The 25598-nt window shown below is 44.6% G+C and overlaps 1 protein-coding gene across 4 annotated transcripts in view; it reads right to left on the bottom strand.

Moving 5' to 3' along the window:
• The window catches only part of ELAVL1 (ELAV like RNA binding protein 1), a 172567-nt gene that overhangs the window by 101429 nt on the left and 45540 nt on the right, over window positions 1-25598 (bottom strand). For 2 of the 4 annotated variants that reach the window (XM_040322496.1, XM_040322497.1), the window contains 2 exons: window positions 21675-21900; window positions 1-596 (listed from right to left, as the gene is read on the bottom strand). The exon at window positions 1-596 is cut by the window's left edge and continues 29 nt beyond it. In XM_040322496.1, the coding sequence (XP_040178430.1) occupies window positions 272-596; window positions 21675-21900 (551 nt within the window). In that variant the 3' untranslated portion in view covers window positions 1-271. The remainder of the gene's footprint in view (window positions 597-21674; window positions 21901-25598) is intronic. The other 2 variants (XM_040322498.1, XM_040322499.1) reach the window with 1 other exon arrangement.

Genomic DNA, 25598 nt, shown 5'->3' on the forward strand with positions numbered 1-25598 from the left:
ATCTGTAGGTATGTTATCTAACCATATTTTATTTGTATACTTAAAGGAAATAACTTAAAAATTGGTCTAACATGTTGGGAACTCTCAAACATTTGAACATGTAAGTTGCATCCCCAGAGTATAAAAAATCTTTTTTTCTTTTTAAGACTAAGACAGACACTTGTGAAAATTGGCGCAAAATGAGTTGAGTTTTACACTAACAAAGAAAAAAAAAAGTCTTCCCCCGACTTCAATCTTATTTTCTCTATTTCATACAAAATCTATGAGCAAGTTATTTGTGGGACTTGCTTGTTTTGAAGGAAACTTGCAAGGTTTTGTCCCCTAAACGGTAGCCATTAAGACTTGCAATGGCCATGGCAGCTTCTTCATAGTTTGTCATGGTCACAAAACCAAAACCTTTGCACTTGTTGGTGTTAAAATCACGGATAACCTTCACGTTAGTGACTGCTCCAAAAGGACCAAACATCTGCCAGAGGATTCCTTCATCTGCATCTTGCCCAAGGTTGTAAATAAAGATGCACCATCCAGAGGAAGCATTGCTAGCAACATTCACACCAGATATACTGCTCATATGATCAACTCCCATGGGTGAAAATCTATTAAAAAAAAAAAAAAAAAAAAATACATTCCAAAGTTTAAGGTTTAGGCAGAAATAAAACAGATAAAAGTAAAGACATTTTCCTAACATTTGCAAGCTATATTTTTGTGGACTTTTCAATCATTTTAAAGTTTAAAGCCAAAATCCATCCTTGCATTTCATATTTCACAGTTGTACAGGCTCCAATCCTGTACTAGAATTGCTTATTTCGCTATTACTATGCACTGTAAGCTTACCACAGTGTACATTAGCAGCTGCAGCAAGTCAGGCAGAGTCAGCCTTATTTCCTGGTCAGTCTCCGCATAGTCTAGTCATTTCCTTCTCTGCTTGTCCATATCCCACTCCTTTTATTCATTGGATCTCAGTTACTGTTTTCATGGAGGTTCAGCATCACATATGGGATCTCCTGTTTTAAGGGAAGCTATTGTACAGCAACCTACCAGCCGCTCCCACAATCCATGATCTGTCTGCATTAGAGACGCGTAGACACCTAATTACAGTCACTAGATCTAAAAAAGCGTAATGATAAACTGACCAACCATCCAAATGTCCTTTAATGTTTACCCCAAGATACAGTACTCTTATCTTCAACTACAGTATACTAAACAGTAAGTTGGCATTTTTATGTTGCCAAATGTTGTGGCCACTCTCTTCATTACCTGCATGCTCAATATAAAAATATTAATTTAAAAAAAATGTAACGTAAAAAAACTGTCATTTAACAATTCTCATTAAAAGGGGATCCAGGGAAGGCAAAAAACTAACAAAAAAACAAGCAGTTTAAACTTCAGCTTTAAGTCCAGCCAAGAGTTTGTATTTTGCCAGAACATAGGAATGGAGAGTGCACAGCATAATTCCTCTGGATAAGTGCTTATTTTGTTTAACCACTTCCATACAGGGCAGTTATACACACTTCCATACCAGGCCTATTCTGGCACTTCTCTCCTACATGTACAATCATAATTTTTTTGCTAGAAAATTACGCAGAACCCCCAAACATTATATATGTTTTTTTAGCAGACACCCTAGGGAATAAAACGACGGTCATTGAAACCTTTTATCTTGCACGGTATTTGCGCAATCATTTTTCAAACGCTTTTTTTTTGGAAAAAAATTGTTTCATGAATTAAAAAAATTAAAAAACAGTAAAGTTAGCCCAATTTTTTTGTAAAATAGGAAAGATGATGTTACACCGAGTAAATAGATACCCAACATGTCACGCTTTAAAATTGCGCACACTCAAGGAATGGCGCCAAACTTCGGTACTTAAAAATCTCCATAGGCAACGATTTGAAAATTTTTACAGGTTACCAGTTTAGATTTACAGAGGAGATCTAGTGCTAGAATTGTTGCTGGCACTCTAACGCACGCGGCAATACCTCACATATGTGGTTTAAACGGCGTTTACATATGTCGGCGGGACTTGCGTGTGCGTTCGCTTCTGCGCGCAAGCTACCGGGGAGAGGGGCGTTTAAAAATTTTTTTTTTTTTTTTATATATTTATTTCTTTTTTTTACACTTTTTTTTTAAAAAAAATTTTTTTTTTGATCACTTTTATTCCTATTACAAGGAATGTAAACATCCCTTGTAATAGGAATGTGTGTGACAGGTACTCTTTATGGAGAGATGCGGGGTCAATAAGACCCCACATCTCTCCTCCAGGCTGGAAAGCATGAAATCGGTGAAAAAAAAATCACCGATCTCATGCTTGCTGTTGCTTGGCAGCCGCAATCGCGGCTTTGTTTACTTACGGGGACCCGGGCGTGACGTCATCACATCGCGCCCGGGTCCTCCGACGGTCATAGAGATGACTGGTGACCATCTGGTCACCAGTCATCTCTATGCTTCCTGCGAGCGCCGGACGATTCGTTCTCCGGGCCCCCGATGGCACGGGAGAGCCCGGAGAAGCACCGGATGGCGGCGAGAGGGGGGGATGTCCCCTCCCGCCGCCTGTAAGAACGATCTAGCGGCGGAACCGCTAGATCCTTTAGAAGGATATCTTCTTTAGAAGGATATCTGAATGATGCCTCTAGCTGCAGGCATCATTCAGATATCCCCCCCACAAAGCCCAGGACGTCATATGACGTCCACTCTGAACGTCACAGGTTCTTTGTGGACGTCATTTTACTATGGGCCGGTAGGGAAGTGGTTAAAATCCACTAAGGCACTGACTCGCCTTGTTCTGCACAGCCTCAGTTGCGCTCTACTCTTGACACTTAATAATCAGGGAGTCACTAGAGGTCAAGCTCCCGACAGCCTCATGGGGGGGGGGGGGGGGGAGTAAGCAACAGGAATGAGGACTGTGCCGAGGATAAACAAATTAGGGAAAGAAGAGAAAAGCAGGAGGTGACACGATAAACACTGCTGTCATGGAGACACAAAAGATTTCAATCTCCCCTTTCTCCCTGGGCAGCAGCACTGTGAACTTCAGCACTGTAATATTTCTTCAGCATTTTTCTCTAGCTGAGCCAAGACATATGACAACTCAAGGCCAGAAACGCACACATTTTAATTGAAGAAAGTGATGTACAGTTTTTGAGACTAAAGGAGTTTTCAATAAGTGACTGCTCTGGGCTTCTGCAAAATGGTGGCCTTTGGGCAAGTAGAAGCAAGAGCTATGCTGCAGGCAATTTACAGCACATACTAATTTTGGTAGCATCATTTTAATGTGGAATGTATGTTCTTTTGTTAAAGAACATGGTTTTCAAATTGTTGTTATGGTAAAGTTCCACTTTAACAATTTAAAAAGAAACATACTAGTCCAGAGAACAGGTCCATCACAAAAGGACACTAGCAAAAAAAAAATAGTCTCATGGAGTGAGTAGAGCAATATGGGTACCCTTCTAGGTGCAGCCTTAGCAAGTTTTTCACCAGTGTTCAATCACCTGAAGGTAGACAGTATATAACCCGTATCCTGTACTATATGCTTACGTTTATTTTTTAATCGGCCATTAAGGGATACCATAAGAGTAATTCACTGAAAAAACAAATGGATGTAGTATCTCATAAGAGCATCCAAATAATAAAGCGTTGGCTCTAAAAATTGGTTGTAAATATGGAATTTTTACAATTGGGAAAGGCACAGAAGATCAAATCTGGTGTTCCAGAGCATGGTAGATAGCATATTACTATAATTATTGCAAATGGCAGATTCCTGTAATGAGGCAATTTGAAGGACAATCATCCAGAAAACAGAAATTAAAAATGCGAACCAACCAACTGAAACTTTAGAGAAGTACAGGACAAGATAAATATTTTCTTGCAAGGTAAGAATTAAGGATTGCACTCATGATCAGAGCCTTCAGGCTGCATTCACACCTGAGCATTTTCTGCTCCCAAAACGCCTGAAAATGCCCAACAAGCAAAATCCCAAACATTTCAATAGCACCTGTACACATCTGAGTGTTTTGTCACCTGAAGCAAAACTCCTGAAAACTGGCCCAAGCTCAAAAAAGAACAGGAGCTTCTTTGGGGCAGATTACAGGCGTTTTTCTGCCTTTTACATTGGTGACCTGAACAAAATCGCAGTAAAAACGTCCGACTTTGAAACACTCAGGTGTGAATGCAGCCTTAGGGTCCATCACCCATTGACACCGACAAAAAACTGAGGCTAGTTGGGAGAAAAAATTGATTTTTTTTGTACTCACCGTAAAATCCTTTTCTCTGAGTCCATAGACGGACACAGCTCCTTAGATCTTGACAAGTGGGTTATGTTCCCTGGTTACAGGAGAGGACTAGGCAGAAACATGTTAGATAACTAAATACATGTTACATTAACAGAGTTGAACAGCCCCGCCCAGGGGGTGGTCCCTCCAGACATAAACCTCCTCACTGCAGCCTCCGTTCGTAACAAGCAGTACAAACCTAAAAAGGAGGGGTGGGTGCTGTGTCCGTCCATGGACTCAGAGAAAAGGATTTTACGGTGAGTACAACATTTTTTATTTTCTCTTATCGTCCATGGACGGACACAGCTCCTTAAATCTTGACAAGTGGGACATCCCCAAGCAGTGTCAAAAACGAGGGGTGGGAAATATAATCAGTAAAACCAATTTTAACTTCATCCCAAAACAAGCAGAGCTCCTCAACGGAGGAGGTGCAACTTTAAACAGCCGGCGGCAAAAACTAGCGGCCGAAAAAAGCATCATAAGATGCACTCACAGCATGTAAATTCTGGAAAAAGCGTGAACGGACGAGCAAGTCGCCGCCTCGCACACCTGTGAGACCAACGCATGATGTCGGAAAAAAAACATTCCCAGGAAGCACCAATTGCCCTGGTCGAAAGTGCCGTGACCGGAAAGGGGGGCCCGCCCCTTAATAGCATGAGCCTGTATGATGGCCTGCCTGATCCACCGAGAAATGGTGGTCGACGAGACCGCCAGGCCCTTTTGTGGACCAGACACCGACACAAATGAGTCAGAACTCCGAAACTGAGCCGTAGTAGGCTGGTACACCCGCAAAGAGCGTACCACGCCTAAAGTATGAAAGGCCGAAACCTCCTTCGGAAGAAGGGAAGATCACGGGCGCACCATCACCTAATCCTTATGGAGGATCAAGCACGGCGGCTTGCAAGACAAGACCGCCAACTCAGAAACCCCTCTAAAAAGAGGTAAAGGCCACTAAAGGGGCCACCTTCTGAGATAGTATCAAGAGAAAATCTCGGAGGTTTCCAAAAGGAAGGTTCCTGAAGAACCGAGAGCACCAGAGTCTAAACTCATGGGGGAAGAGAAAGGGACCCACCAGTGAAAGGGCCGAAAAAAAGGCCACTGAAAGAACACAGCCAAGGCTGAAATCTGCCCCCAAACGGTGCTTTAAGAAATTTTTAGATCCACTCCAAGCTTTAAAAACAGCAGGACACCGAGTACGTCACTCCATGCCTTCGCACCAAGAGATGTAGGCCTGCCAGGTGCGACGGTAGATCCTCCGGAAGAAGACTACAGTGCCCTCAGCATTGTTGAGATGACCGAGTCAGACAGACCGCGGTCACCTAAGTCTGGCTTCCAATAACCATGTTGAGCAAGTCAGTGACTGTACAACAGGAGAAAGTATGGGACCTCGAGACAGAGGGACCTCCTGCCCTGGCAACCGCCAGGGTACCTCCGCTACCAGGCGCCCGATATCGGCGTACCAAGGATGCCAAGGTCAATCTGGAGCTACTAGAATCAGGATCTCCTCAGCCTCCACTCTGTGGAGCAGCCGAGGAAGCAATTACAATGGAGGAACGGCAAAAAATCACCGATACAGACCCCCACAGGTCCACCAGCGCGACTGACGCGTCTGTACCAGATCACTAGACTTGGCCACTAACTTTGAAACCCTTGCGGCGGAGACGAGCGGACAGGAGATTCATGCCCTGTGAGGCTCACCTCCTGCAAGGGAGCCAAAACACCCCAAGCACAAAGACCAGTCGCCCTGGTCCAGCATCGGCGACTCCAGTAGTCCGCCTGCCGGTATACCCGATGGTTGACCGAAGCCACGACCATGGCGTTGTCCGGCTAAAACCAGATCGGTCGACCACGAGGAGAAGCATAGCCTGATCGCCTAAAATATGAACAGTAGACAGCACCTGGTATTCCCAGGCGGTCTCCCACCCAGGCACTAGCCAGGCCCGACCCTGGGTAGCTACCGAGACCAGACACATTCAGGGAGGTGTGGCCGTAGGTCCACGCAAGTCCAGCGACTCAGGGCCGACTGGACTCCCCAGGTTTGTGAACCCCCCAGGTTCACAACACGTGAGCTGACATCCGTCGTAAAAACACAGACCACTGGAAGGACCAAAGAGTCTGGGATCTCTGTCACCAACTCAGAGAGACTGACTAGGTGGCGCACCGGAATCTGATGATTTCAGAGACCAGAGATTTTTACAACCTGGACAGTATTTCCCCTGGAGTGTGGAACTGGGCATACAGTACTGCCTTGAAGGAGGCTACCCACAGGCCCCGAACCAGCAGGCACCCGGAGAGAAGACCGATTGCGTGATGCCAAATACCTTCACCGCAGACTGAAGAGCCTGCAATTTCTCCAGGGGAAGAAGGACCTTCGCCACAGAGGAGTCCGGATAAACACTAGATACTACAACGCTGAGTCGGAACCTAGCATGCCCAGGATTTGAACCCTGGGTCGCACACATGGAGGGCAGGCTTGCTGCCACTGAGCTACACCTTCTGGCCTAAACGTTTAACACCCACCCGAATCTTCGGAGGGTCTAAATGGGAATAACACATCCACTAGGTCGGAGACAGAAGCTGCTCTCAGAAGAAAGTCTGGTCCAAGTAGCCAAATGAGGCAAAGCCTCGCTGTCCCAACAAAGTAAGGATAAGCGCAAGCTCCTAGCTGAAAACCCATGATGCTGACACCAGATCAAAAGGGAGGGCCACAGGCTGACAGAGACCCTCTCTCATCACGAAGCACAGAAAAAAAAAAAAAAAACACTGACATGCGCAAAACAGGACATGCATGTATGCGTCCCTAATGTCCGAGGACGGCCCCCGGATGGAGCGCAGCTACCCCCGAACAAATGGATTCCATGCGGAACTACCCGACGTTCACAAAAGGTATTTAGGGCCTGAGGCCCATAGAAAACCCCAAACCTCTCGTCCTGCAGGAAAGGTAAAATTACCCCGCAGCTTAGCAAATCCCACACTGCCCAAGGCAGACCAACAGGCCGGGAGAGGAAGACACAAGGAAAAAAATGTTGTTCTGTGGATAGGAGGAAACCCTATCTAGTACTCCGAAGAGACCACCTCGCAGACCCACTGGTCGGAGAGCAGGGAGGTTTTACCGAATTGTGAACCTGCAAGCCGCCCCTCCCACCTGGAGACAGGGAGGGAAGGCTACATACATTGGCAGGATTTGGGTGCCGGCGTGATCGGCTTAGGCACCCAGGAACGGATTAGTCCCCCAGCTGGGCCTTTGACGGCCTGGGAGGGTTGCCCCTAAATAATACACACACATAGTGTGTATGTATATTATGTAGGTGTATGCACACATGCCTTTGGAGGAAACCCATTCAGACACAGGGAGCGACAATGCAAGCTCCAGGCAGATTGACGTCAGTGTCCGGATTCGAACCTATGACTCTCTTGCTGCCAAGTAATGGAGTTAACCACTACACTACTGTGTGCAAAAAACCATTCTGAAACAGAAGCCCTGGATAACAAGGGCGCAGCATTCAATGAAGCATCACAGACCTATAAGAGGCCCTGGACCAGATGGTCCGCTAGCCTAATAACTTCGGGAGAGAGTCGGTGCTCCTCCATTGTCTGGTGAAAAATGCTCACTCCGTGAGTTGTATACAGCACTAGGGGTCAGGACTACTCCAAGATGGCCGCCAAGCGTTCAGAACGCGGCCACAGGAAAATGGTCGACCGCAATGTAAGCTGCGCCATAGCGCAGCTACGACAAAATGGCCGCCAATGGGAGTGTTCAATGCAATTGAAAAACCTCCCAAAAATGGTGCCAGCGCCGACTGGGATCCCAGAGTAGTGGCCACATTAGGCCGCGAGTCAGACCCCAGCATGGTAAACCTGGAACGGGTCAGTACTTTGGATCTTCTATCAGTCAGATCCATACAAGCGGGGGTTCCCGCCCGGCGGTGAGGGACTACAAAAGCCCTCAGCGGCTTTTCTTATTCCGCATCTCAGAAATTATCAAAGAAGGGCACAGAAGGAAAAAATCTACACAGAGTGGTCTGATTTGTGTGTGATCCAAAAAAGGCCGAGACCTCGGGGGAAAACCAGCTGCACTATCCAGCTTAAGAGAGTCCCTTGCAGCAGTAAAAAGCGCACCCATAAATGCCTTAGCCTGCTTTTTTTTTTTTTTTTTACTACCCAGGTACCTGGTCCATGGCTCCATAACAGAGCATTCCCCAGGGGATAACGGGGGAATGGGGCACTCTTTTACCGCCCGTCCACAGTCCACCCCCACCCTGGCACAAACGTGTCCAGGACTAACAATAAAACCTCTGTGGGAATCCCAGGTGCTAATACCTGCTGCCACCACCAGCATGTGGGGAAGGACCTAGATACTGACTACAGATATTAATAATATTTACATAGTGTGTATTATAATACACCTGTCCTTACAAATAAACAAAAGCTCCTAGAGCCCTATTCAGGGCCTCTCACCCACTTGCTGCGCTGACCAGGGGTAACCAGGGGACTCACCTCAGAAGGAGACTGCCCAGCGCTGCCGTCCGCTCTCAGCACACAGCGTGTGAGAGGAAAAGAACCGTGAGGTAACTGTGCGGCATCTGTAGGGACCTGTGTGCCAAATGCTGCGTTTAAACAGGAAAAGCCTCCTAGGGCTTTTTTTTTTTAAAGGATAAGACACAGATACATTGCAATGAGCATATTAGATATAATGACCATACAAAACCGTTACAGGTGGGTAAGGATCACCAATCAGTCAGCGTCCAACTACTCGCTGAAGTATAATACAGGGTAATCATAAACATCTGTGCTCATCACAGGACTTAACAGTGAAAAAACACAGGCCAGATAACAGTCCCCTCAGGAAGGCCCCCTGACAGCGGCAATGGTAGCAATGCAGCAAGGGAAAAGGAGCAGGGAAGGGAGGAGAAGAGGACCCCCGAACCCCAGGAATGCCCAGCCGTACCAACCCACCGAAGCAGGAGGGACTGTATTTACCCAAGCGAGGACTCGCTGACACATTCCTGACAGAAATACAACCGCAATGGAGGTAGCTGTCGGCCCGGTCCACTGAGTGAGACAACACCACAACCCAGTCATATGTGGACCTTGGGGCAAAGCTCACCGGCCACCCCAGGAGTCATGGGGTATGGCGTGGCAGACCCAGCCTCTTTGCAAAGGTGTGCCTACGCTTGCTGGTCAGAATGAGTAGACTACAAGGATCTATATTATCCAGCCTGTCTCTCAGCCGACAGTTGAAAGAAGATTATTCAAGAAAAGGTAAAATAAAATAAAATTTCTCCTCAGGGCGCTGGGCCCAAAAGGGAGCCATACGTCGTCCTTGCTAGGCAGAACGAAACTGAGGCCACAGTGAGGAGGGTTATGTCTGGAGGGACCGCCCCCTGGGCGGGGCTGTTCAACTGTTAATGTAACATGTATTTAATTATCTAACATGTTTCTGCCTAGTCCTCTCCTGTAAACAGGGAAAATAACCCACTTGTCAAGATTTAAGGAGCTGTGTCCGACCATGGACGATAAGAGAAATGGGTTATATGGGATGTCCCAGCAATTCTTTTAGCCAGTGTCCAGTCACCTGAAGGTAGCAACATACACTACTGTGCAAATGTTTTAGGCAGGTGTAAAAAAAAATGCTGTACAATTAGGAATGCAATCAGTTTATTTTAACAATGAACAAAATAGAAAGTAAATGAACAGAAGAGAAATTCAAATCAATTCAATATTTGGTATGACCCCCCTTTGCCTTCAAAACAGCATAAATTCTTCTAGGTAAACTTGTACACAGTTTAAGGAACTCAGCAGGTAGGTTGTTCTAAACATCTTGGAGAACTAACCACAGATTTTCTGTGGATATAGGCTGCTTCAAAACTCTTCATGCAATCTCAGACTCCATGAGGAGATCAGTGCTCTGCGGGGTCAAACTGTCACTTTCCAGGATGACTCCTTCTGTACACTGAAGATAGTTCTTAATGGCATTGGTTGTATGTTTGGGGTTGTTGTCCAGCTGCATTATACATTTTGGGCAAATAGCATCTACCTGCCTGTATTTCTCAGCATGGAGTACACCATTGAGCCTGACCAAATCTCCATTTTAATTTGCAGAAATGCAGCTCCAAACTTGCAAGGAACCTCCACCACGCTTTACTGTTTTCCGCAGACACAAATATTTGTACTGCGCTCAAGTCCTTCGGGGAACAAACCGCCTCCTGGTACAGCCAAATATTTTGACTCATCAGTCCAGAGCACCTGCTGCCATTTTTCAGCACCCAAGTTCCTATGCTTTTGTGCATAGTTGAGTCGCTAAACCTCGTCTCCACGTCAGAAATATGGATTTTGGACTGCAATTCTTCCACGAAGACCTTAACAGAACGTTGAGTCTGCGGTCCTTAACGTTGCCCAAAAAAACCTGAACAGTACATCTGCTTTGAAATCCTTGCCCAGGAGAGACCTTGCTGATGCAGAATAACAACCTTGTGCCTCGTTGCTGTGCTCAATCTTGCCATGGTATATGACCTGTGACATGAAAAGTTCTTTCACAACCTTACCTTAGGATCAGAGTTTGGCTTTTCCTCACCCAGTTTTAAGTCCCCTAAACAAATGTTTCTGTTTTAATTAATGACTGTTTTAACCTACATATGAAATACACAGTCATTAACACCTGCTTGGTATAATTGGTTAACAATAGACCCGACTAATCTTACAAAATCCTTGACTTTGTGCAAATGTACAAAGTATGCAAGTATAAGAATTGATGCTGGTTTGATGCAAAATGGTAGTCACACTAAATATTGAGTGATTTAGATTTTTATAAAAATAAAACAATTAAAATATATATATATTTTTCTAAAGCATTCTTACAGCCTTTTTGCACACCTGGCTTAAACTTTTGCACGGTATTGCATAACTCGCAGTACAGGATAAAGATCCTGTGCCCTGCACTGCACAACTAAGAAAGTCTATTTCCACCTTTGCAGTCAAATTGGGATAACGCCTACTTTCAATTTTTGTTACGCGTCCCCATTCATATAGAAAACAAATAAACTATAACACACACACACACCTTTTATTCCAAAAAAACCCCGTAAAAAGGAGGTTATAAAATCAGTCTGTATATGCAGTAAAGCAAGCTTGTTATACTCACGGTGGTATGTTAACCCTGCACAATGTGTAAAAAGGCTGTCTTTTGCCACGGCAATCCAACGATGTTACAGGTTCAGAAGTGCAGTTTGTACATGCAATGGGCAGCTGGCTGTCCACAGTTAAGATACCGGCGCCTGGACCAGAAGACTGGCAAAAAGCCGAGTCGGGTGAGGACGCTGATGGATCCCGAGACAGGTAAGCACGTTTTTTTATTTTTAGAGTCATTGGCTACAGTATTTGTAGCTACTGACTTTTTTCTAGGGTAAAGATCCACTTTAAGCCAAATGGCTCCGTTCACTGCTACTCCCTTTCACACTCCAGTCCGACTCTGCAGGCAGGCTCATACCAGGACACAATCGCATCGAGGCCTTCGGGTAATGACTGCGCTCCCAATAAGCATTTTAATAAATAAGTAAATCAATCAGTTACTTACACTGCTTAAACCATACATGGATTACAGAGCTGCATACATTTGCTTATTTTATATAATGTATGCCTAGGGTTCAGCTTTAAAAGGATTTCTCAAAATGAAAAAATAAAAAAAGATGAACTGTACAGAGATAGGATTTTGTGTTTTCTAAGCACACCACTAAAAAAGGTATTACATTGAAAGCACATTTCTACCTTCACTACAATAAGGCGCCACGTACACGGGGCGTTTTTACAACTGATTCTGAACGATTTAACTTGACAGATAGTAACCCACGTTTAAAACGTCCGTTTGACGTGTTTAGCGTTGTTTGAAAAAATAAATAAAAATAAAATAGTATATAAAAATGTATATGCCGAAAAACACCTATAAAAACGAAACGCTGCTAAACACGGGTTACGTCTGGTTCAGGTTGGCGCCTGAAACATGGAAATCTGTTTCTGAACCCATTTTTTTGCCTTTAAAGAAACTCTTTAAAAATGCAACTGCCTAAAAGCGCCAATAAACGAGACTGTGTACATGGTCACATAGGATAACATTGAATAAGTTCAGGGGCAGTTGAAAAAGCGTCCAACTGCCTCTGAATGTACGTTTAGCAGCGTCCCTGTGGATATATATCTAGTGATGCCCACCAAAGACAAATCTCCTGCAACACCTTCAGATGCAAAGGCCACACGCCCAAATGTATCTGCTGACAACTGAGGAAGTCTGCCTGCCAAATATTCACACACGGAACGTGCACAGCAGTCAAGGCCTGAATGTAACTTCCTGCCGCTGCCTATACAGGTCATCTTTTTGAGCTACTCAACTTCTGGTCCCACACTGTGGTGATATCAACCACTGTCATGGCATTGTTGAACTGAACCTGCGTCGGTCGCTCCTGAAGGCAATTTGCTCCTCTTGGATGTTTATGGGAAGCCAACAATGTCTCCTGTACCACCATTGTCCAGAATTTACATCCCAAGCCGGACAGGCAGGTATCCGTCATAAGCACCATTCAATTTGATAGGAAGAAGGACTTTCCTGACACCAGTGCTGGGCCACAACACTAGGGAGATCCTTCCCTTTGTAAACAGACACATGAGGGGGGGGGGGTGGGGTCCTGATCGTCCAATGCTGAAAGGATACTGTGTTTCAACAGCCTGAACATACTGCACCACTTCAAACAAGGGCTAACATCACACTGAGGAGATTCATACACACCTCACTGAGGGTCCATTTCCAAACGGAGAGTTTGCAGTTGAGATCGTATGTATAGGATGTTTGCAAGTCGAATATATATTTGACCAAGGGCAGTATCCAAGATGTACACCATGTAGATTGGAGGTCAGATCAGATCTTTGTAGTCTGATGATCCAACCCAAGGCTTGCAATGTCTGAATAATTCACTGACTTATGAGCAAAATGGATCCTCAGTAGTAGGTTGTCCAGTTCTCCCACTATGCAGCAACCCTGGGAACAAAGCAAGGCAAAGGACAGTGGCCAGGACCTTTGGAAAAAACTTAGAGCCATGGACAGACCTACAAAGCGCAAGAAACTGAAAGTGATATTTACCCAGGGGCAAAACACAGAAAGCAGTGCAGGGGGGGGGGGAGGGGGGGGAGATGGAGACATGCCAATAGACATCCTTTATGGCCAGAAAGTCCCCCTGCTGTGGGGAAGCAATGACCAATCCAGTCAATTCTATCCGTAATGCTTTGATGTGCAGAAACTTGTGATCTAGGATGGGTCAAATGTTGCTGTTGGGCTTTGGGACTGCATAAGGTGGAGTAAAAACCCTGAAACCTCTTCCTTGCTGCAATGTGAAAAGTGACCCTCGAGAGAAGTTGCCATAGGGAAACCTAAAGAGACGCGCCCACTAGAGCTGCACAATTATTAAAGAATCAAGATCACGATACAACCCCCCTCATGATCTTGACACTGTATTTCTCGATCCAGTGCAGTTCTCTGCTCAGAGCTGATGGCTGTCAAAAAAACCCCCCCCCCCCCCCCAAAAAAAACAGGCAGCCTGCTAAGTTTAGATTAGGTGGAGATAAAGAGAAACATTGTAACAATTTAGTCCTTTAGATCAAAAGGAATGCACTTCAGTCTGTAAATTGGGTACATTTAAACCACTTGAAGACTAAACCTTTTTCTGACACTTGTTGCTTACAAATTAAAAATCAGTATTTTTTGCTAGAAAATTACTTGGAACAGCCAAACATTATATATTTTTAAGCAGAGACCCTAGAGAATAAAATGGCGGTTGTTGCAATATTTTATGTCAGATTGTATTTGTGCAGAGCCTTGCAAACTAAATTTTTAGGGGAAAAAATACACTTTAACCCCTTCCATACAAAGCATTTTCACCCCCTTCCTGCCCAGACCAAATTTTAGTTTTCAGCGCTGTTGCACTTTGAATGACAATTGCGCGGGCATGCAACACCGAACCCAAATTAACTCTTTGCCGTCCCCCCACACACACACACAAATAGAGCTTTCGCTTGGTGGTATTTGATCATCTCTGCGGTTTTTATTTTTTGCGCTATAAACAAAAGAGCGACAATTTTTTTTTAAAAAAATAATATTTTTTACTTTTTTATTTAATAAATATCACAATTTTTTTCCCTCAGTTTAGACCGATACGTATTCTTCTACATATTTTTGTAAAAAAATAAATACATTTTATTATTTTTTTTACTAGTAATGGTGGCGATCTGCGATTTTTTTTATTGTGACCGTGACATTGTGGCGGACACGTTTTTGGGACCATTCACATTTATACAGCGATTAGTGCTATAAATATGCACTGATTACGGTGTAAATGTGACTGGCAGGGAAGGGGTTAAAATGTTCCCTAAAGTGTGTTCTAACTGTAGGGGGAGGGGACTCAGAAGGGGAGGAGACCGATGTGTGTTCCTCTGTTTTGGGAACACAGCATCAGTCTCCTCATCTCTAACAGGTGGTGGATCTGGGTGTTTACACAGCCAGATCCACACTCCTGCTGTGATCACCGGCAATCGCGGGTGCCCGGCGGCAATCGGGGGTGCCCGGCGGCAATCGCGGACGCCGGGCAACGAGCGGTGCCGCGGGTGCGCGTTCCCTAGATCGCCGGGAACAAAAGGACGTCATGGCGTCCACCCGGATCGAGGGAGGGCTCCTGCCGGCGTAATTTTACAATGGCCCGGAAAGGAAGGGGTTAAAATGCATGAATAAATAAAAAAAACGCACAGTAAAGTTAGTCCAAATTTTTTGTATAATGTGAAAGATATTACGCCATGAGAATCATGAGTCATGATCTCTATTTCAAGTAAAAAAAAAAAAAACCCCCGCTAGACTTACCGATAATGGTATTTCCAGGACAGCTACTTGATAGATGATTGGCTCTGCCCTCTACAGGATACACAAATCAGATACAATTTAAAAAGGCCCCTCCCTTTCCTCTGACCCTCAGTTGTTAGAAGATCGAGTAAACCTCCACCAAAAGTCCACTCGGCAGAGGAAAAAAAAAAAAAAAAAAACAAAAAAAAAAAAAAACACAGAAACTCATAAAAACCACCACCACCAGGCAAACAAGGTTGACCAGTGAAAAAACAGAATAGGGTGGGAATATAGACGCTGTCCTGGAAGGTTCCTGGAAATACTGTTATCGGTAAGTCTAACGGTGGTTTTCCCCTCTCACCTTCCAGGACAGCTACCTGAGAGGATAAGCAAGATTCTATACCTTAGGGAGGGAAGACAGCCTGGAGTGCTTTTCTACCAAAGGAGAGGTCCTGACTGGAAAGCATCTGAACTCTATAAGGTTTGACAAATGCATGAGAAGAGGACCAGATGGCAGCTTTAGAAATTTCTTCCCAGGATCTTCGGATAGTCTTTCTGTAAACAAAGATAGGGCAGCAATCTGAACACTAAGGGTGCATTTGTTTCTCTACAGGGATTTTGTGATTATTGACCCTGGTGTTCAGCTGCTATACATGGGTTCATTTGTAATTTTTTGCGCTGATTTTTTTTTTGGTTTATTCTGAACCCCAAGGGTGCTGACAAGAGTCCCTTCTCCACTCCCCTCTGCAAAAAGTGCAACATACAGGGAGTGGGAAAAAAAAAATCTAAACCGGATTTCCTTTGCCAGGAAATAAAAGTTTACCAAACATTCTTCTTGTTACTAACTTATGGCTGTCCAGGATAACCCTCTCTGAACATCCCCTCAACTATAGGATGCGCCGCTCAGCCTCCAGGCCGTCAAATAGAAGGTTTGAGGGTTTGGATGCAACACTGGTCCCTGATGGAGCAGATACTTCCTATCTGGTATTGGTCAGGGAGGATCTACAGAGAGGGCCTTCAGAGAGGAAAACCAGCTCCTCCTGGGCCACCAGGGTGCAATCAGAACCACTTCTGCCCATTCCTGAATAATTTTCCCAAATACTAGAGGCAGTAGGGGAAAAGGAGGAAAGGAGTAGGCCAGAGCGAAATCCCACGGGAAGGAGAGAGCATCAGTCCCCAAGGACTCCGTCTGTCTTCTCCAGTGAGAACGCCAGCAGTTTTCTGTTGAGACTGGAGGCAAAAAGATCCACTGTGGGCAGACCCCATCTTAGCACAACCTTCCGAAACATGCCCTGATGAAGTTCCCACCTGCTGGAACTGATGCTTGCCCTGCTTAGATAGTCCGCCAGCGCATTCTCTGACCCCGTGATGTGGACTGCCCTGACTGAAGTGACATTCATCTCTGCCCAGGACAGAATCTGCTGTGTTAACGTTAGATGAAACTCTGAACGAGTGTCCCCTTGCTTGTTTATGTATGCCAGTTGTGGCATTGTCCGAGAAAATTAAAAGGTCTTTTGAATAGACCCTCTTTTTCAGAGAAATAAGAGCTTTATCCACAGCAAGTAGTTGCCTGAAATTTGATGAGTGGTCTGCCTCCTCTGGCAACCAGGTTTCCTGGGCATGCCAATCCTGAGAATGAGCACCCCAGCCTGGCATCTGTAGTAATTCTTACCGGACCCTGTTGTATCCAGTTCTTCCCTCCCTGCAGGTGTACCTGCTGCTCCCACCAGGAGAGATTGAGAGAATCCTTTCTTCGCAGCTGCACCAGCTGATCCAGAGAATCCTTCCTGCGATCCCAATGGAGTAAAAAATGCCTGAAGGGGTCTGGAGTGCAATTGGGCCCAAGGCTCCCCCGGGGTGGCCGCAGTCATCAACTCTAATAACCGCATGATTCGCAGAAGGGAGGTCTGCGGAAGAAAAATCTTTTGGACAACAGAGTCTATAAGATAACCTAGGAAAAGTATGCTCTGGGAGGGCACCAGGCAAGACTTCTGGTTGATTTTCCACCCCAATTTCTGAAAGGTCCGTAAAACCAACTGCAGATCCTGAACAAGGCTCTGTCTCAAGCAAAGATCAAAAAATCGTCTAGATATGGGACTTCGGCCGAAAAAAAGGCCATGATTTTTGTAAAAATTCTGGGTGCTGCCGAGAGACCAAAAGGAAGGGTATTGAACTGTCAATGACTTGGCCCGTTCTCCATGAGAATCGCAAACCTGAGGAACCTTCAGTGACTCTGGCAGATTGGTACATGAAGATAAGCGTCCTGGAAATCCAGGGTTGTCATGAAGACCCCTGGCAACAACAGATTTCTTACAGAATAAATAGACTTTTAAAATCCAACCTGTAACCCCTTTCCAATGTTTGAAGAATAAAGGCATTGTTGGAAATCTCTGCCCATTCTTTGACCAAATGGGACAACCTTCCCCCTATTCTGACGTCACTGGGGATACGTGGAAGGGGCTGAAGGAGCAAAGAGTTGCCCATTTTTGCTTGTCTTTGTTAAAAGACCACTTCTTTGCCTGTTGGCTTTAAAATTAACCTCGTTTTGGAAGCCGCAAAAAAGACCTCTTATTCTGGGGCTTATTCCTTTGGGAAGAAGGGAACCATTTACTCTTCTGCTCTGAGGTATATATTTGACTTTAATAATTTGTCAATATCTTCGACTGAAAAAAGATACTTGGGGTTACCCGTATCTTCCTCTGATGCAGATTCCTCACCAAATGAAGAACCCGGATTTTCACCCTCTTCCAGATCAGAAGTATTGTGTGAACTAATGGTCTCAGACACGAACAAAGGAAGGGATCTAGCCAAGGCTGAAGGCTCTTGAGCTATGGATCTAGACGAAGAAGGACCCAGTCCAGCTACCCTATCATTAAGGGACCAAAGGAGGCCACTACCTCCTTCATAGAAGACATTAACTCTCTAAAAGGAGGAAGTCTCTGAAATAGCTCTGGGTGGAATACAATCCACAAAAAATAGCTTCTTATAACTATCAGAAAGCCTGGCACTACAGTTTCCACATTACTTCTTCACCGGTTTGGCCTAGAAAAAAGCAGAAACGGGAACCATAAACAAAAAAAGGTCCATACAAAAAAAGTCCCCTGCTGTAGAAGCTATCCACCGACAAGGGCTTACCTTGGGGCCGGATGGGACCCGTATTCTGCCGCTGTTTCAATCCGAGCAGGTGCTCCATCCTCAGATCTGTCCTCAAGCTCCATCAGGCAAGCGGAGATCGGTCGGAGATGGGCTGCTGTTGTCCTGCTAAATACGCCTGTCCGGCGTCAGCAGACTGTTCCTCCAGGCCGCATGTCCTCATTGTATCGCGGCATTCCTCCCTAAAAAAAATAGCGCCCAGAAGTGCGTCACGAAACTTCTGGCGCCATCTTGCCGCGTCACCGGAAGTCCTCCAACGCCATCTTGGTACACCTCGGTGAAGCGCGGGGAGGACAAAATTCCACACAGCAGAGCTGGAAAAAAATTGCTAAAGACAGTTGCCACCACTCACATTATCAGGTAGGCAAGAAACCTCAGAAATAGGGAACCCTTCTGGATGGAAAGTAGAGAACTATCACCCAGGACTTGGCCACAACTAGTCCTGGATGATACCAGAGTTACCAGATCTAAGTAAACAAAAAACGTGTCGGTGCTCCTGGAGGGTTCGGAAAACACAAAACTGAGGGTCAAAAGGAAAGGGAGGGGCCTTTTAAATTGTATCTGACTTGTGTTTCCTGTAGAGGGCGAAGCCAATCATCTCTCAAGTAGCTGTCCTGGAAGGTGAGGGGAAAAGTGCTATTCTTATTTTGGCCAAAATCGTGCAGCTAGCTCTACCACCCACCATGGAGAAGAGTGCAGATTGGAAGCCATGGAGCAAAGATGGAGACAGGAATGAAACTCCAGCTTCACTCTGAGGGTATAAAATGTATAGGAGATATATATTAAATACTGTATACATAGGTATGCAAGACCTATGCATTTTACATATCAAATGGTTATGCAAGAGGAACTTGTGGACTAAGCAGTTTGAAATGTTTAACCTCCCTGGTGGTATGATTATTTCAGAAAAAAGTGCTGAAAGCGGTACCATTATTTGCAAGGAAATTTGGCGTTTTATACTGTAGGCCTGTAATTCTTAGGAATAACTCACTTAAATCTGACCAAACAAGAGTCTAATAGGCATCCCGGGTATGACATTTTTTTTAAAAACAAAATTATAAATTATAATATAATAATTATAAATTATAACAAATAATAATATAATTCAATAATGTAATCAACTCAAAATCACTGAAATTTGCTCAGTTGCAGAATTGTTGCTGTCATAATTTTTTTTTTTTTTTATGACGAATTTCGCCACAAATCGCTATCGCTCAATTCTGCAAGCGATTATAATTTATTATCGCTGTTTTCTAGCTGATCTAAAACCATTTTTGACATAAAGGGACACTTTTGGTTGCTATGGACAATATACAGTTTGCAGGGAGAAAGAACCGTTTTTATTATATAAAAGAACATGTAGCTCACAGAACTAGCTCGCTCACACAGCGCGGTTGCATCGCTGGATCCAGGAACAAGGTAAGCCAGCGCGCGCTGCAGGCTCTGCATAGCTACCCCGAGCGTGACTCGGGGATACCGATTTTAGCACAAAAAATCCACCCCGAATCACGCTCGGGAATACCGCCAGAGGGGTTAATTAGATAGAAATAACCTCCTTTGCGTATGGCTAAGGGGGAGTTAAAGATTTATGTCCTTGTTTGTGAAAAATTACTTTTTGGCCATAAAAAAATACAAGTAGTATCTAATGATAATAACAGAGCATGAAAGGGGTCTGAAGTATTTATGGGGCGCTTGTTTATGGTAAATTGCATTTTTCAAAGGTTAAACTTGTTTACCTAATTAATGCCATTTAGCCTTAAAACAATAAGGAAATACCTGAACAACTTTAAAATGAACTTTATGCCTGCAGCGGCTCTATTCCAAGACTTTGTCACACATAGTGTCAAAAGTAAAAAAAACTAAAATCTGGTAGCTATACATTTAGGTCCATGGAAGAAAGCTGTATATCAAGAAAAATGTATTGCCGACACATTATGTAAGCACAGGTCTAGATTATAACACACATTATTGCATGAATGGAAGCTATAAATGTGCATATCATAGAATGAACATATATGCTGGATGGTGCAATGTCTCTATGCTTGCTATGACCGAAAAGGACTATACATTTTTAATGAGACTATTAAGGCTGCTGTTAATTGTATTATTTGATAGTCCCTTGTGGACTGTCATCTGTTCTGGCATCCAATAAATGGTAGAAGGACTCTGGAGTAAAGGACCAACTTGCTGTAGAAATTTATACAGGATTGGGGGGGGAGCTTGTCTCATATACTCCTGTTTCCCACAAACACACAAATAATTACAATATTCAATAATTAGTCTTCACCCATTTATTTACAACACTCACCAGAAAACAGACTGAATCCAAAAATCTGGAATGTCCAAAAATGAGAGGGCCCAGAAGTTCCCACAGACATCTCTCAGTTAAAGTGGGGGGTACCTGGTCCTTATATAGACGATTTGGGACCAGGTTTTGTCAGCTTCGATCGTTTGTGAAGTGCGATATAAAATCACACACATAGGTTCGACTTAATAGACTGGTGTCTTTTTTCAACCTCATCTACTATGTGATATGATTTGTATTAGCAGGGTGTAATACAACAATAGCCCAGAGATAAGCTTTAGACTAGCCACAAATTTGAGATTTACCACAACTAATGTGAGGGCCTACCTCAACATACACTATATTGCCAAAAGTACTTGGACACCTGTCTTAATATGCACATGTTCAGCCTTCCCAGAAGAGATTAAGTGGTTATAGCTGCAGAGGGTGGGGCCAACTCAATATTGACCCCTACGGACTAAGACTGGGATGCCATTAAAGGTCATGTGCGTGTAAAGGCAGGTGTCCTGATACTTTTGGCAATATAGTGTACATTAAATTTGTATCCAATCAGGTAGGCCCCATAGATCTAAAGGAGACTGTAAAGACATAACGTGGGCTTAACTTTAGATAGGCAACTAGTTTATTCAGCATTCATGACCAAGGAGTTTTGTATGTAGTGAACCTTTAAAGCGGTACTAAAAAGGTTAAACATTTTTACTTTAAAATGGACACATTATACTTGCCTGCTCTGTGCAATAATTTTGCACAGAGCAGCCCTGATCCTCCTCCTCTTGGGTCCCCCACAACATTTTTTGGCCCTTCTCCCATGCCGAGTGCCCCAGAGCAAGCTACTTGCTCTAGGTAGCACTCACTTCTGAGCTCCCTGGGTGTATCTATGGGACACATAGTCCCGGCCCCGCTCCCTCATCACTGGATTGTGATTGACAGTAGTGGGAGTCGGGAGAACCGCTGTTTTCATACAGCGCTGGATTAGCATCAGGCAAGTATTAGAGGGGGCTGAGCTGTACATGGAAAACATTCACCTTTTACAACACTTTAATTTCATTCAATCTGCAGCATGCTATATACTAAATGTTTTACCTAAATCTCTGAGCTTGATGATGAACTGGTCCTCCAAATCGCCGTGCTGGAGAGTGACAGAGCTGGGAAAGCAGTGCCATGTTCTTGTTCTGGTTTGGATTAGCAGCAAACTTCACTGTTATGGGTTCTGATGCACCTGGTGGTTTGTGGCCATTGAAGCTTGCAATTGCCTCTTCCGCTTCAGATCGTTTGTCAAATCTTATAAATGCAACTCCACGAGATAAACCTTTAGATAAAGAATATTAAAAATTAAATGACAATGATCAACAATTTAAATAGTCTAATATTTGAAATACAACGTTTTAAACATTTCTGTGTACATATTTGTCAGCACAGGATAGCCATTTTTTTCTCATTTCATATCCTGGAAATCACATATGTATGATGGCAGGCAGTTTCCCAACATACATCAGCTGTCAGGATATTTGGAAAACATTATCACTTTTTTACCCCAAGGCAGAGAGAGATGCTATCTGCTCCACCTTTTTCTTCATCATTGATAAACTTGCTCGCTTGACAGAATATACATTGCAGATTTACCATGTGTTCTGAAAAGCTCTGGGGGTTTAGTAAATGCAGGTTCAAAGGGGTTTAATGAATCCTGGCTTATGCCCTCTGAAGCCTAAGGGAAGCCCAAGGCTAATGGCACGTATTATTAGCAATAGCAGCAATTCTAGAGGCTGGGAAAAAAAAACCTCCATACAGAGAACCCTACACCCACAGTCAATCCAGAGAAAGACAGAATGAAAAACCCTACAGCATGATCTAACTTGCACCACAAAAGAGAAAAAAAAAAAAAACTTGCATAGTTAGTCTGGTTGAAAAAATACACTACACCATCTATTTCAAACAACTCTCTGGTGTTACTTGTAAACTGTAAAAATCGGTAGGTAAATTCTGCACACTGCGAATGCAGACAGAATTTTCTAAACAATCAACTGAACTGGTTAAAACTAGCTCCTGAATTATATTCCACATTCTCACAGCTCTGACTGTGAAAAAAGCCTCTCTCCAGTTCCCCATATCCTTCTTCCGTGAACTAATGCCCTAAACTTAACTTCATATTCCAGATGAGGTCTTATTAATTCCTTGTACATGGCTCAGTCTCCCACCGGTGCAGCTGAGAGACCGAGCCAGCTGCCGGGCTAGGCATCTGTGTGGATCCTGACTGTAAAGGCTTTAGCCCACTGTTGGCTGAAAATAGGTTACAGAAGTGCAGAACAAACTGCACTCCTGTGATCCTTTTCAGAAGTAGAGCCAAAAAAAGCTTTGGGCATATGTCTCCTTTAATACAAGTATTTTTTTCCCCCCTTACAGCACCTTTTAGATACATGCCTCCTGTTACTCAGAGGAAACACTGCACCTCAGATTTTTAACTAGCCTGCCTCCAGACGGAGACGCTGCATAGAGTAACCAGAGATTTGCTCTCAGGTGCCATCCTGATTGTTATGAATGCCTTGGTCTTGTTTGTTAACAGAAAATTGGCCACCCCAGTGCCCCATGACAGGTGGGGAATGTGACTGGGATCCACTCTGTTGTGCCCGTTAAGGGTCTGAACTAGTGGGGGTCCTGCTTCCATGTGGAGGGAGAAGGGAATATTTCATCTGCAGTCAATGCTGTGGTGGGCAGCATCTGTTTCTGCATCCGAGGGGGTGTAGGTTCACTTCTGGGAGAAGACGGGGCTTCCACTGGGCATACCAGCTTTCAGTTCCGGCCGCTGGAATGCAGGGAGGACAAAATCCGGCAGCTGGTTGGTGCTTGCACCCCACATAGTGACACAAGGCAGATGGAATCCTATATAGGACAGGAGGTAAGCTGCAAGCTCAGATTCTTCAGCTAAAGGAGCATCTGGAACCAGACATTCACAGCTAAGGAGACCGTCTGGGGTGGATCCTTGCCTGGATTTGTTTGCATTTCCAAAAGGTTAGTTCCCACATGCTTTGGTTTTGCCTCTTAGTGGTCAGGGGTCTGCTCAGAAAGCAAGGGATTAATGTCAGGTAAAACCTGCGCACCGTGTGTCAGTGAATAGGTAGAACCCTGTTTAGACCCCTTTCACACTGGGGCCACGCCAGCACTAGCGCTCTGCTCGTTTTAGCAGCATACTTTTACACTCGTGTTGCGGTGCTTTGGAAGCATTGTATAGAGCAGGGATAAGCAATTAGCGCAGGGGTTGACAAATTTGCTTGGAATCTAGGAGCCAGCTAAAAAACTTAGGAGCCAGAAAAGGCGCCCGTCCCGACGAGCTTGCGCGCAGAAGCGAACACATACATGAGCAGCGACCGCATATGTAAACGGTGTTCAAACCACACATGTAAGGTATCGCCGCGATTGGTAGAGTGAGAGCAATAATTCTAGCCCTAGACCTCCTCTGTAACTCAAAACATGCAACCTGTAGAGTTTTTTTTCAAATCTCCATAGGCGACGTTTAAAGGGTAAAAGTTTGACGCCATTCCACGAGCGGACGTAATTTTGAAGCGTGACATGTTGGGTATCAATTTACTCGGCGTAACATTATCTTTCATAATATTAAAAAAAAATGGGGATAACTTTACTGTCTTATTTTTTTATTAAAAAAAGTGTAATTTTGTCCCCAAAAAAGTGCGCTTGCAAGACCGCTGCGCAAATACGGCGTGACAGAAAGTATTGCAACGATCGTCATTTTATTCTCTAGGGTGTGAGGATAAAAAATATATATAATGTTTGGGGGTTCTAATTAGAGGGAAGAAGATGGCAGTGAAAATAGTGAAAAATTACATTAGAATTGCTGTTTAACTTGTAATACCAACGGCCACCACCAGATGGCGCCAGCTCACAAAAAAATAAAAATAAAATTTTTTTTTTTTTCCCCCCCCCTTCCAAACCAAGTCGCCAGGACCCTATTTCTAGTCGCCATGGCGACCTGGCGCCCGGGATTTGTCGACGCCTGAATTAGCGGACCTCCAGCTGTTTCAGAACTACAAGTCCCATGAGGCATAGCAAGACTGACAGCAACAAGCATGACACTCAGAGGCAGAGGCATGAGTTTTGAAATAGCTGGAGGTACGCTAATTGCATATCCCTGGTATACAGCATTCCCAATCCACCCCAAAGATGCTGCTTGCAGGACTTTTAAAAACGCCCAGCAAGCGCACCGCCCAGGTGTGAAAGCACCCATTCATTAAAATAAAAAACCTTCTATCTGCAGCAGCCCCCTAATACTTACCTGGGCCCATCTCTATCCAGCAATGTTGCATGAGTGCCGCAGCCAGACTGATTGGACACAGCAGTGGTGCCACTTGCTCCCGCTGTTAAAGTCAGTTAGCCAATTGGGAGAGAGGGGACGGGGTGGTGCCAAACCGCGGCTCAGTGTCTGAATGGAGTGCAGCGACCACAGAGCGAACGGATTCCATCCTGAACCATTATACTTTTACAAAGCAGTTGAGGGCCTTGAGATCCAGGATCGGACGAACCCCATCCTTCTTTGGGACTACACACAGATTGGAGTAGAATCCCTGAAACCTTTCCGGTGACGGCACAGGTACCATCACCCTGCGCCTCAGCAGGTCTTGCACTGCCCCAAACAGGGCATCCCGACGCGCTGGAAGAAGATGAAGGTTGAGGGGGGAAAAAAAAAAAAAAAATCCACTTGTCAATTTCCCATGTCGGCAAGGCCACAAATTTCCACACAGGAAGATCAGATCTGCTTCCTCCTCAGCAGCACGTCTGACAAGGTGTGCTGCTGCACGCCGTCGGAGGAGAGGAGCCATATCATTTCTTCCTACCAAGTAGGAAAAATCGTTTTTTTGTACTGACTGTAAAATCCATTTCTCCGAGTTCATGGACGGACAGAGCAGCCTTTGACCTTAGGGTTATATCCGCTTCCTTCCAGGAGAGTTAGGCAGAAATACAGCACTTAAAGTGTTAACTTTTCTTCAGTGCAGCTCC

Source organism: Rana temporaria, chromosome 1 (assembly GCF_905171775.1).
Source record: "Rana temporaria chromosome 1, aRanTem1.1, whole genome shotgun sequence".
Lineage (NCBI taxonomy): Eukaryota > Metazoa > Chordata > Amphibia > Anura > Ranidae > Rana > Rana temporaria.